Source organism: Cetorhinus maximus, chromosome 9, assembly GCF_964194155.1.
Source record: "Cetorhinus maximus chromosome 9, sCetMax3.hap1.1, whole genome shotgun sequence".
NCBI classification, from domain to species: Eukaryota; Metazoa; Chordata; class Chondrichthyes; order Lamniformes; family Cetorhinidae; genus Cetorhinus; species Cetorhinus maximus.
The window spans coordinates 70,702,307-70,715,719 of NC_135887.1; the positions used below are offsets into that span (position 1 = coordinate 70,702,307).

Sequence of the window (13,413 nt, forward strand, 5' to 3'; positions counted from 1 at the left end):
TGTCCTGCTACCTTAAGTGACCAGTGGACATGTACACCAAGGTCCCACTGATCCTCGGTACTTCCCAGGGTCCTACCATTCATCGTGTATCCCCATGCCTTGTTTGTCCTGCCCATGTGCATCACCTTACGCTTATCTGGATTAAATTCTATTTGCCACTGATCAGCCCATCTGACCAGCCCATCTATATCCTCCTGTAATCTAAGGTTATCCTCCTCACTATTTACCACCCCACCAATTTTTGTGTCATCCATGAACTTACTGATCAACCCTCCTACATTCAAGTCTAAATCGTTTATATATACCGCAAACAGCAAGGGACCCAATGCTGATCCCTGTGCAACCCCACTGGACACAGGCATCCAGTCACAAAAACACCCCTCGACCATCACCCTCTGCTTCCTGCCACTCAGCCAATTCTGGATCCAATTTGCCAAATTGCCATGGATCCCATGGGCTCTTACCTTCGTTATCAGTCTCCCATGCGGGACCTTATCAAAAGCCTTGCTGAAGTCCAAGTAGACTACGTCAAATGCATTGCCCTCATCTACACAGCTGGTCACCTCTTCGAAAAATTCAATCAAATTGGTCATACATGACCTCCCCTTAACAAAACCATGCTGACTGTCCTTGATTAATCCCTGCCTCTCCAAGTGTAGATTAATTCTGTCCCTCAGAATTGCTTCCAATGGTTTCCTCACCACTGAGGTTAGATGACTGGCCTGTAGTTCCCTGGTTTATCCCTTCCTCCCTTCTTGAATAACGGTACCACATTGGCTGTCCTCCAATCCTCTGGCACCTCTCCTGTGACCAGAGAGGTATTGAAAATTATTGCCAGCACCCCTGCTATCTCCTCCCTTGCCTCACTCAACATCCTGGGATACATTTTATCCGGGTCTAGGGATTTATCTACTTTTAAGCCTGCCAGACACTTAGAACCTCCTCCGTTTCTATGCTAATTTTAAAAATTATATCACAGTCCTTCTACCTGATTTCCATTCCCATGTCGTCCCTCTCACTTATGAACACTGACACAAAGTATTCATTTAGAACCCTACCTACGTCTTCCGGCTCCACACACAAATTATAACGACAGTCCTTAATGGGCCCTACTCTTTCCCTAGTTATCCTCTTACTCTTAATATACTTGTAAAATAACTTTGGTCTGTAATGATTCGGTCTATTCCCTTCTCTCTTTTTAAACAATGATATAATTTTCGCTATCCCCCAGTTCCCTGGCGCTATGCCTGTAGCCAGAGAGGATTGGAAAATGATGACCAGAGCCTCTGCTATTTCTTCGCTTGATTCCTTTAACAGTCTAGTATACACTTCATCCAGCACTAAGGATTTATCCCCTTCCAAAGATGCTGTATCCCTTAATACTTCCCCTCTTACTATATTAGTTTCATCTTATATTTCAAACTCCTCCTCCCTGTTTGTGTTATTTGAATTGTCCATCTCTTTTGTGAAAACTGATGTAAAATATTCATGAAGGTCCATACCAATGTCCCCACCTTCACATACAGGTTACCCTTATGTTCCCTTGTAGATCCTACTCGTTCTTTAGTTATGCTCCTGCTCTTGAAGTATATATCAAAAATCTTTGGGTTTTTCTTGATTTTAGTGGCCAATTTTTTTTCACGTCCTCTCTTTGCTATCCTAATTTCCTTTTTCATTTCACCCTGACACTTTTTATACTCCTCTAGATTTTCTGCAGTACTGAGCCCTCAGTAGGTGTCAGAAGTGTTGCTTTTTGTCTTTACCCTCTCCTTTAATCCCCTTGACATTCGGGGGCTCAGGATTTGTTACTACCACCCTTTATCTTAAAGGAAAAATACTTGCTCTAAATCCCCATTATCTCTTCAATGAAAACCTCCCTACTGACCTGACATTGAATAGAAACAATGTGCAGGGGTACGGGGAAAAGGCAGGGCAATGGCACTAGGTCATATTACTCATTTGGAGAACTGGTGCTGACACAATGAGCCGAATGGCCTCCTTCTGTGCCGTTAAAATTCTATGATTCTGTGGTTTATGTTCAAGTAGCAGTGACCAGTCGACTTTAGCTAAATCACATTTCAGCTTAGTAAAATTAGCTTTTCCCCAATTGAGAACTAGCAGCTAATATAAAAGGGAATCCCAAGGTCTTCTATAAGCATGTAAATAATAAAAGGGTGGTAAAAGGAAGGGTTGGGTCAATTAGGGATAAAAGAGGATACTTGCTTGTGGAGGCAGGAAATGTAGCGGAGGTATTAAACAAGTACTTTGCATCTGTCTTTACAAAGGAAAAGGATTCTACCCAGGCCGAGGCGAGAAAGGAGGTAACTGGTATACTTGAGGACTTCATAATTGAGAAGGAGGAGGTATTAGAAAGGCTATCTTTATTTAAAATTGATAAGGTACCCAGGACCGGATGAGATGCATCCGAGAATACTGAGGGAGGTGAGAGTGGAAATTTCAGAGGCACTGGTGATAATTATCCAGTCTTCCTTAGACACAGGGGTGGTGCCAGAGGACTGGAGAATTGCGAATGTTACACCCTTGTTCAAAAAGGGGTGCAATGACAATGCTGGCAACGACAGACCATTCAGCTTGACTTCAGTGGTAGGGAAACTTTTGGAAACTATAGTTCGGGACAAAATCAAGTGTCACTTCGACAAGTGCAGGATAATTAAGGAAAGCCAGCATGGATTCATTAAGGGCAAGTCATGTTTAACTAACTTGCTGGAGTTTTTTGGAGATAACAGAGAATGTTGATAAGGGCAATGCTGTTGATGTAGTGTATATGGATTTCCAAAAGGCATTTGATACAGTGCCATACAATAGACTTGTGAGCAAAATTCTAGCTCATGGAATAAAAGGGAAAGTAGGCACTTAGATAAGAAATTGGCCGAGTGACAGGAAACAGAGAGTAGTGATAAATGGTTGTTTTTCAGATTGGAGGAAGGTCTGTACTGGAGTTCCCCAGGGCTCAGTGTTGGGACCCTTGTTCTTCTTGATATATATTAATGACCTAGACTGTGGTGTGCGGGGCATGATTTCAAAATTTGCGAATGATACGAAGATTGGAAGCATTGTCAACTGTGATGAGGATAGTCTTGAAATTCAAAAGGATTGGCCAGACAAATGGCAGATGAAGTTCAGTGTGGAGAAGTGTGAGGTGATTCATTTTGGCAGGAAGAATATGGTGAGTGTAAAGTAAAGGGAGAAACTCTAGAGCAGGTGCAGGAACAAAGGGACCTCGGTGTATACGTACATAAGTCATTGGAGATGGCAAGGCATGTTGAGAGAGCAGTTAATAAAGCATATAGCATCCTAGGTTTTATTAATAGGGGCACTGAGCACAAGAGTAAGGAGGTCATGTTAAACTTGTGTAAGACACTAGTTAGGCCTCATCTGCGTCCAGTTCTGGGCGCCATACTTGAGGAAGGATGTGAAGGCATTGGAGAGAGTACAGAGGAGATTCACAAGAATGATTCCTGGGATAAAGAACTGTTGCTATGAAGATAGATTGGAGAGATTGGGACTTTTTTCCTTGGAGAAAAGAAGGCTGAGAGGAGACTTGATAGAGGTATTTAAGATCCTGAGGGGTATGGACAGGGTAAATAGTGAAAAACTGCTCCCACTCAAGAGAACATCAAGAACTAGAGGGCACAGTTTCAAAACAATGGGCAAAAGGAGTAGAAGTGAAGTGAGGGAAAAAATTTTTACCCAGAGGGTGGTTGGAGTCTGGAACTAACTTCCATAAAGGGTGGTGGAGGCAGGTTCGATCGAGGTATTCAAAAGGGAATTGGATTGCTATCTGAAATGAAGGAATGTGCAGAGTTTTGGGAGTAAGGCAGGGGAGTGGGATTAGGTAGAATGCTCTTTCAGTGAGCCAGTGCAGACTCGATAGACCAAATGGCCTCCTCCTGCACTGTAAAGATTCTGTGATTCTGTGATTCCTAGTCTATCTTTGCCCTTTTCCATAACTATCCTAAATCTAATTGAATTAAGATCACTTCCACCACAGTGCTCCCCTCTTCTGCCTGCCTATCCTCATTTGCTAAAAATAAGTCCAGAACCGTGTCCTCTCTTAAAGGATGATGTGTTACAGGATGGGGATGATGTTTGTTTTATTGTGTTACAGCTGAGTGGATGCCTCCTGCTAGGAATTGCATTCTTGCTTTTGTTTCACCCCACTGAAATCAGACATGTTGTGTCACTGAGTACCGTGATCTTCGCTGGAACAATTTATGCTATTGTTTTGTCTGCTGTGCTGCTTATACTTGGCACACTGGGAAGCATTGCAGCCTTCCGGGAGAGTAGGAGTTTGTTGATGCTTGTAAGTCTAAATCATTTTCTTTGATTTCTATTTTCTTACATTTCATAAAATGTGTTGTCTTTACACCTGTTTGAATTAAGCATGGTGACATACTGCACAGATATCAATGTGTCAGAACATGGATTTGCCTTGATGAGTACTGCTGCTGTAGAATTTCTGAACTCAGTCCGGGCATCCCAGTGGGACCACTGGAGGCTTGGGAGTGGGTTGCTCTCCTGTTAGTGGAGATCAGGTGGTTTTATATAAAGTCCTGCTCAGGAAGAAGAGGCACAAATTAAAACTCAAGGCAAATGTTATTTTCGTAACCAATCATTCCTCTTCTTCAAATCTATCAGCCTCAGGGGCATGCATAGTCTAGTCTGGCTGCCTGGCAGAGTAATAAATAAATGACACTGGCCAATGCATCAACTTGGGAAATAGGATTCATATTGTTTAGCCATAGAGCATTTGCAGCACTTTTGGAGCAGTTTAAAGGAGAAGAGGAGATTGAGTTGTGGGAACGAAAGGGCAGAACTGGGTACTTTTAGAATGGATACTTTTATGCCTCCATTATATTCAGAATGCAACTTCTTAACCTATGTAAGGGGAGGAATTATAGTGAAGGCAGTTTCTGCTGCTATTTTAGACAGCTGGTGATCCCAAAGCTATGTCCTTGGGAGGGGCTGGTTAAAGAACTGTGTTCAGGCAGGTTCCCTTCTCAATGAAGTATCAACATGTGGACTGGTACTTTACTGCTCACAAGGGCGTTACTCAAAACTGAATATTTAAAAGCATAAAAGGCAACTGGTGGACTGCAAGCAGTGATGTAATCTTGACAGGCGTAGCCTCCTCTGGGCCCAGAGGGGACAGCAGTCCCAGGGGAATGGCCCCCATATGCACTTTCAAAGCTCCTCGGCAGTAGGGTAGGTTAAGCCAAGAAAGCATCCAACCCAGAGTGTAACATATAGAGAATCTGCCAAGCAGCTAAACCAAACTCTCCTGTTCTGCTAAGATAAAAGCAAAATACTGCGGATGCTGGAAATCTAGACCAAAAACAAAAATAACTGGAAAAACTCAGCAGGTCTGACAGCATCTGTGGAGAGGAATACAGTTAACGTTTCGAGTCCGTATGACTCTTCATCAGAACTAAGGAAAAATAGAAAGAGGTGAAATATAAGCTGGTTTAAAGAGGGGTGCATTATTTTTAAATGTATTTCCATCCATTGTTTTATCTCTACCATTTAGCCTATTTTGATCCCCCCCCACCCCACCCCCACTAGGGCTACCTGTACCTTGCTCGTCCTGCTTTCTACCCTGAATGTCACCATTAGCACATTTCTTAGCTAATATCACCACCGTCAACACCTCTTTGTCCTTTTGTCTGTGACATCTTTTGGCAATCTCCACCTATCACTGGCCCTCTATCCAGCTCTATCTGTCCCACCCCTACCTTAAACCAGCTTATATTTCACCTCTTCGATTTTTCCTTAGTTCTGATGAAGAGTCATACGGACTCGAAACGTTAACTGTGTTCCTTTCTGCAGATGCTGTCAGACCTGCTGAGTTTTTCCAGCTATTTTTGTTTTTGTTCTCCTGTTCTGCTGGCTCTTCATGAACATCGCCAGCACTCCCATCCCCCACCCTTTGAATTTCCAGTCTCTTCTTTGCGATGAAGTTCTGATTTAGTGAGTCTGTTTCTGACCTGTGGAGATATGCTCCGGTGGCTCTCTCACCGTCTGATTTATGGATTGGGTGTACGTCAGGATAGTTCCATTCATTTGCAGCCAGGCGGGCTAGCCTGGAAGCCAGCCTAGTGCCATCTACAGATTATTTCCAATACAGTCAGGATAATAACTTGTTGTGGAGATGTGGATTTATTATTTCTTTCTGTTGTTTCCATGTTTATAGTGCCTGAAATGTGGGTGGACTTTTCTTGTTTCAGTTCTTCATGCTAATTCTGGTGGTCTTCATGGTGGAGCTTGCTGCAGGAATTGGTGCTTTTCTCTTCAGATTTCAAGTAAGTGCCCATCAGAACTAACGCTCGGATCTCAGAAGCACGGAAGCTGTACAGTCCCTCGAACCTGCTTCACTATTAAATACATTCAGCTGAACCTGAACTCCACTTTCCCATTGATCTCCCTATCCCTTGATTTCCTTGAAGTCCAAAAATCTATCGATCTCAGCCTTGAACCTACTCAATGGCTGAGCATCTATCCCCTGGGGTAGAGAATTCTAAAGATACACCTCAGTCCTAAATGGAGGACCCTTTATCCTGAGTCTATGCCCCAGGTTCTATGCCCTTCATCCAGCATTGAGGGATGTGCCTTCAGCTGCCTAGATCCTAAACTCTGGAATTCCATTCCTAAACCTCTCTACCTCGCTTCCCTCCTTTAACATATAACTTAAAAATGACCTCTTTGACCAAGCTTTAAGTCTTCTGCCAACAAATGTGGCTCAGTCAAATTTTGTTTGGTAACTCTGCTGTGGGGCCAGTTCGCTCAGTTGGCTGGATGGCCAGCATGTGGTATAGAATAAAGTAACAGCGTCGGTTTGATTCCTGTTCCAGCTGAGGTAGACTTGGGACTTGCCACCTTGCCCTGCCCCTGAAAGTAGAAGACAATGGCAAACCACCACTGTCATATCTGCCAAGAAAATGGCTCAGGATGGAGCATCAGTAATGAGCCAAGGACCTGCCTTTGGGCAGAACACGCATGAATGAAACTCTGCTGTTTCCTATTTCATCATTGCTGTTGATGAGGAAGAACTATAACTACAGCGATGATGATGAAGAAAATGAAGCCATGTGTAAGTTAGTGCAGAAACTTACCTGTTCCTCTGCCTCAACCCCCTACAACTCTCCCCTAGTCAGTCCTGCCTTCAGTCCAAGGCAGCAGCTCAGATACCATCAGCCAGAGGCAAGTGGACAGTAATATTGATAATATGGCACCAAGTGATTCACAAAGCACAAGGGAGGGGGCACTGGGAAGTGGGTGAGAATGTGGCACCTGCACCCCATCCCACCCCTCCCCCCCCCACCACCCCCCACCACCCCTGGAGGCTGAGGAGTCATGGAACCCAGAAATCACTAGTGTGTACCTGACAAGAAGGCTGGCATCATGGAACATTGTCAGAGACCATGCTCCAAGGATGTGTATTAACTTACATGTGAGTTGATAGATCTCAAAGTAATATCGGGGAAGCCCTTTCTTCAATCTAAACATGGAGACGGCATCTTGCAGCATTTCTGTAATCTGCAGCAGAATTCCACATAAGAAGTGACCAGGGATCAATCAGTGCTGCCATCTCCTTAGACATACTGAGTGTAGCAAATAGGAGAGAGAACAGAGCCCAGTCTGTGTGGAAGTCATGTGGCATGCTGTTGTCTCGTAGGGCTTTCAGAATCTCACAGCTGCCATTAAGCCAGCCATCCAGATCTCAGTGCAATAAGCTCATCTGCCTGACACCGTCACTTCAGGGTTGCAGTACATGCCAGGCCTTTGCCCTCTGCCCATTTCAGCAGCAGAACATGGGAGGTGCCAGCAGGTGCCCTAGGAACAAGGCTCAGTGATACAGTTAAAAGTGGCTCTTCCCAGGGGCAGAGTGCCATGATAAGAGGGCCAACCACCTCCTGTGATACTGGCTCTCAGTATCTCTGGGAGAATAGGTGGTAGAAAGCCAAGTTTAGGTATCCTAGTGTTAAGTAGAAGTAGATTAGAATGTGTTCACTTTAAGCATCATTCTAATAAAATCAAATGTGGACTGGCATTGTACTTTGTTTTTTTGTACACATTAAATTCATACAATAATTCATTTATTTGGTTCTGGCTTATTCACTCAATGATGGTTGTTGGCACAGTCATAGCAAGATAAAGAGGACTGATGTGTTGTCATGTTGTAGGATGGGTAATGGATTGAGGGAATGTCCCTTTATTGGAAGGGAGAGGAGGAGGAGGTCAGGCAGTGATTTCATTTGTAGACTGAGTTACATAGATTTTAGTGATGAGATGTTCTCTGGAGACTCTTACATCAGTCACTGAGGATCCTCTGAGCTCAGGGCATCATGACAATCTGTTCCATGTAGTTCAGTCTCTAATGGATTCAGTGCTTTATTACCAGTAATGTCACAGTGCAGCCCTATTTGAATAGGTAAACTGGAAAAGGTACAGCAGGCTTTAACTATTCATGATCTATGATTTGGAGCAGACTGCAGAGCTCCTCTTGAGCTAACTGTATTCCTCTCCGCGGATGCTGCCAGACCTGCTGAGTTTTTCCAGGTATTTTTGTTTTTGTTTTGGATTTCCAGCATCTGCAGTTTTTTGCTTTTATCCTCTTGAGCTATGCTGGTAGTGAAAATGTTCCTTTAAAACCCTGATGGTCTTCTTTTTGACCAGTCATGTAGAGACATGTGCATCATTGCAGCTCTGCTGTTGTTCAGGCCACTCTGACTGAGGTCATTATCTGTGGGAGCAGAGGGTGGGCTTTGACACCTACAAACCAGCCACTGACCTAATTCAAAACCCTGAAAGGTTCAGGAGAGATCATAGCATTGTGACTTCCAGCATGTCAGGGATTGACATTAGATCCTCTGTGAGCTGGCCCATTCAGTCTACACATTTGGAGAGTGAGAACCATACTGATAGTGGTTGGGAAGGGGGGGGCGGGGTGATGTGGGGTGGGGGGGCGTTGTTGCAGTGTATTCATGTGGGAGCTCACAAACCATTCTGCGTACCATTGATCTTGTTTTGGATTGTGGGGAAACCGGCAGAAAATCCGATAAAATGGGATGGCCCAAACTCCCAGGTACATTGTTGTGTGTCCAAAGGTGATGAATTCCCCAGATCTCCTGTAAAGACCCTCTATCTCCTATCTCCTTTTGCTTCCTCTTCTGGTTCTTCACCTCCTCTTCATGTATAATACCAAACCCAGGGGATGTCTATTGGAGATACCACCCCTGCTCCTGAGGACACTGAATTGTGGAAGGATCCTTGTCCTTCAGAAGCAAGTGCAGGTCTTTCCAAACAACGTTCAAGGGAATTGCCACAAAATATCTCACACAGTTACAAAAATCACGAGTCAAATTCTCTAGACTCTTCAGGCTCAGAGGTTCCTCTCTTCCAGCTGCCTCAGCTGAGGCTTTAAACATCTAGAAATCCCAGACTGTGTTACACGGATTGTATCCTAACTGGAAAAGCAGGAAGCTGGGAACTGAAGCGCCATTGGCTCTTATTAGCATATATGGAAATGAGGACAGTCTGTAAGCAGAATAGTGAATGAGAAAAAAGGAACGGGGAGAAATGAGATGATGTTGGAAAAGTATGGACTTAGGTTCTGATCATTTACCTTTCACTTACCCCATTTATACACCCATATCTGAAACAATTCACCCTCTCCTCTGCCCCTCGTTGCCACCTGTCCTTCGTTTCCAAGGTGACATCCACTCAGAGTGGCGAGTTCCTCCCATTGGTCTTCATGTGACTGAACAGGCTGATTCTCAACCTGCAGCTCTTTGGGCACATGAGGCAGGATGTCCTACAAGGTAGTGAGATCTGGATTGCAGGGTGTGCTTCCTTTTCTTTCCTTCTTTGCGTTAGATTCTCTGTGAGTTGTCCTATTCAGTCTGCTGCCGCTCTGCCTCATCATTAAGATGTTGTGCAGCTTGATGAACAAGTTGTCACCATTTTGAACAGTTGCTAACAAGCTCCTCTCAATCAATAATCTCAATGCTGCCACGCTTCAAGGAGAGTTTGAGTGTCCTTGAAGCATTTTCTTTGTCCTCCCGTGAAACGCAGTCGTGAAAGCAGGGCCTGGTGGGGGCCATCCGGGCACAATGCCCTGTCTATCAAAGATGATTTTGCAGGGGTTTTGCCTGAATGTTTGTGGAGCTGGGCTCAAGAAGGATACTAGAGGTTGTTTGATGGTCCTCCTATTGAATCTGGAGGATGGGCAGAGGCTTGTTGATGGAATTTTGTGAGGCTGGAAAGAACATTTTGAACAACTCCCCAACCATGAATCGACAGTGGCAGCTGACACTCTCCAGCCTATCCCCCCATTACCGTGTGGTAGAGTCCATGGGTGAAGCACCATTGATCGGAGAGCTGCAACAAGCAATCACATGGAGGAAAAGCAACAAAAGCTGCAACCCTGGTGATATTTCAGCTGAGGCCTTCAAAGCTGGTGGGCCTTTGCTAACAGCAAGACCTTGTGGATCTGGGAGGAAAAAGAACTGCCCGTCACCATCCCCACCCCACCCTCCCCCCTCCCCCCCGGGCTTCAGGAATGTGACAATTGAAACTATCTTCAAGAACAGGGATAAATCATGCAGTGGGAACTATCGAGGTATTTCCCTCTTGTCCAAAGCAGGGGAAATCCTGACACACATTCTCCTGAATCACCCACTTCCTGTGGCTGAGGAGATTCTCCCAGAGACACAGTGTGGCTTTAGGCCTGCCAGAGGAACCTCCGACAAGCCCCTGTATATATTGTGACTGAATTTAAAGGAGCAAACACAAATCCAAAACTAGGCAGAAGAGACTTCATTTATGTCACAATGCCTGTGAGAGTGAGTGTGATGTAACATAGCACAGACTGCAATATAAATGAGTCATTGGAGTCAATCCTCCAACCAGGAGTCATAGGGACATATGAAAATGCAAGAAAATAACCAGCTGGTCCATCAAATCTGCCCCAAACATGATGTCTGGAACATTGTGACTATAGACTCCCTCCCCACTACTCCGGTTCCTCTCCACCCCATCCCTTATCCTCACCTCTCCTCCCTCCCTGCAGCGCATGTACAAAAGAAACCTCAGGCCAATAAGAGTAAAAAAATGCTGGAAAAATTCCTCTCTGTTCTCCTCAGGTGATGGAAACCAATCCAGGAGATCACATAGGCCAACTATTACCTATAAAGACCTTTTATATGATGCTTTCTCTGCCCCTGGTCCAGCACACAGAGAGTTAACACACACACCATACCAACTAGCAACACTTTCCAAAGACTCACTGCTCTCTAACAAATGAATAACCCCCCAGTGTTCAGTCTATACCTACTCTTACATCGTTTAAACTCATGTGTCCTCCTCAATCTATCAAAATGGACGCTATCCTACCCTCACATTTTACAGAGGTCACCTCTAAGTTCTACACTGCTCTAAAATAAATTGATCAAGGCCATAGAGCCTATCTGAGCGGCCGAGATTTTTTAAAATGGGAATCATACTTGGAGCTCTCCTCTGGACATTTTCCAAGGTCAATATATCACATACCATGGAGGGATCTAATACTGACCTAACCAGCAATCTGTACATTCCCAAAATGATGTCTTTTGATTTATACTGAAAGGTTCTATTGACACAGCCAAAATCCCTCTTAGCTTTAGCATTCTCCGCATTGGTCACGAACTTTCAGTGACCTGAGCACAATAATGCACAGATCAATTTCCTTTCTCAGCCTCTTTCAGTATTATTCCTGCGAATACATGTGCATCCTGTGTTGATCGTATCAATGTGCATGGCACTACACTTATCTAAATTAAACACCATTTGCCATTGTGTGCTCCACTCCCCTAGCACTTTTTGATATGATTATATTGATAAGAAAGCGTGATTGCTGTTATCACCTCCATTTCTGTAATCCCTTTTGTTTTCCAGTTGACAAAGAACTATTTTGATGATGATCTGATAAATTACTATAATGGAGACAATGTGACAAGCTCTTACTCAGCCAGCACCAATTCTATTATGATCTCAGTAAGTTTATCTTCCATGAATCTCTCCTCAGAAGCACAAGGGCATGTCTCGTTTTATTTTTAAAGAAATATAGCTACAAGAGGGGATTGAATGTGATATTAAAGATTCCTGGATCAATCGCTAAAGTGGAGCTTTTTAAAAAATTTTAATTTATTTTCTGTTTTGCACTCTTCTCCCAAATCCTAGCTCCACAAAGCAGCCAGATCTTCCTCTCCCATCTCTTCCACAAACTTGTTTTTATCATTTTATTTACCTCAGTATGGGCCATGTATTGACATGAAAGACAGATGGTGAATTTGAGCCTTACTCCAAGCTTGATGTAGAACCCAAGGGTAGAGTTACACGTCTTGCACATGTAGGGCCTTGGGCTCAACCTGAAAAAATAATGTTCCAACATTGTTTCCACCTCTTGGAATGATTCAGCAGGACAAAAGGACCTTGCTTAATCTGAAGAGAACCCCTGTTACCTTATTCCTAAATACCCAGCATGGCCCCTTGCGATAATTTATTGCATAAACTGGAAAGTATAAGGAGCCTTTTTCGATGAAATGGAGGATTCCTTTACTTTCAGATATGGTCCTATCAATGAAACAAGAAAGACAAATTGTTGTTCACAAGGGAACTAAGGTTTAATGATAGGCTGCAATAGGATCATTTTGTGAAGGTTTTGTTAAGGTAAATAGAGGAAGAGTATTTTCATTGGTTGGTGAGTCATGAACTAAAGAGCATAGCTTTAAGATCATCACCAAAAGAATGAAGGGAGTTTTTTATATGTCGGCACATGGAATGCCAATGAGAAGCCATGGTATAGGCAGAGTCTTTAAGGGGTAATGGGTTAATATTTGACAATGGATCATTTATAGGCCTATGGGGAAAGTACAAACAAATGACACTCAGAGGGATAGCTGTTCCAAAGAGTTTGCTTAGACCCGATGGACTGAATTAGTTCCTTCAGTGCAATAAAACTGTCCAAGTTTAATACCATTTTGTGTGGAAATATTTGTTCTAAGAAATGGGTGGGTGGGTAAGAAAAAGAGAGGATATTCGTTCTTTTGTTGACTGAGTTTAGCAACACCATCATAACCATTGTTCCCTCCCTAAAATCAAGGATGAAACACTTGTGTTCTTTATACATCAAAAAGCACTTCATCAGAATGAGTTACTTTAAATGCTGTAACTTTCGTTGCATAACAACATCCTACAAGCAACTGAAAGCTGAATAAGCTGAGAGTCTGATTTTGGAATTGACTGCGAGCAGGAGATGGCCAGGGCACAGAGACAATTCTTGGCTCCCCTTTAAACAGCAGCATTGATTTTTAACATTCACAGAATGGGCAGACAGACCTTGTGTTAACCTGTGAC

The 13,413-nt window shown here is 43.7% G+C and overlaps 1 protein-coding gene across 1 annotated transcript in view; it reads left to right on the top strand.

Annotated features, from left to right (window-relative positions):
- Window positions 1-13,413, top strand: part of LOC144684211 (tetraspanin-18B-like) — a 242,555-nt gene that overhangs the window by 203,571 nt on the left and 25,571 nt on the right. Inside the window, exons 4-6 of the mRNA XM_078547850.1 lie at window positions 4,130-4,324; window positions 6,246-6,320; window positions 11,953-12,051. Of these exons, the coding sequence (XP_078403976.1) occupies window positions 4,130-4,324; window positions 6,246-6,320; window positions 11,953-12,051 (369 nt within the window). The remainder of the gene's footprint in view (window positions 1-4,129; window positions 4,325-6,245; window positions 6,321-11,952; window positions 12,052-13,413) is intronic.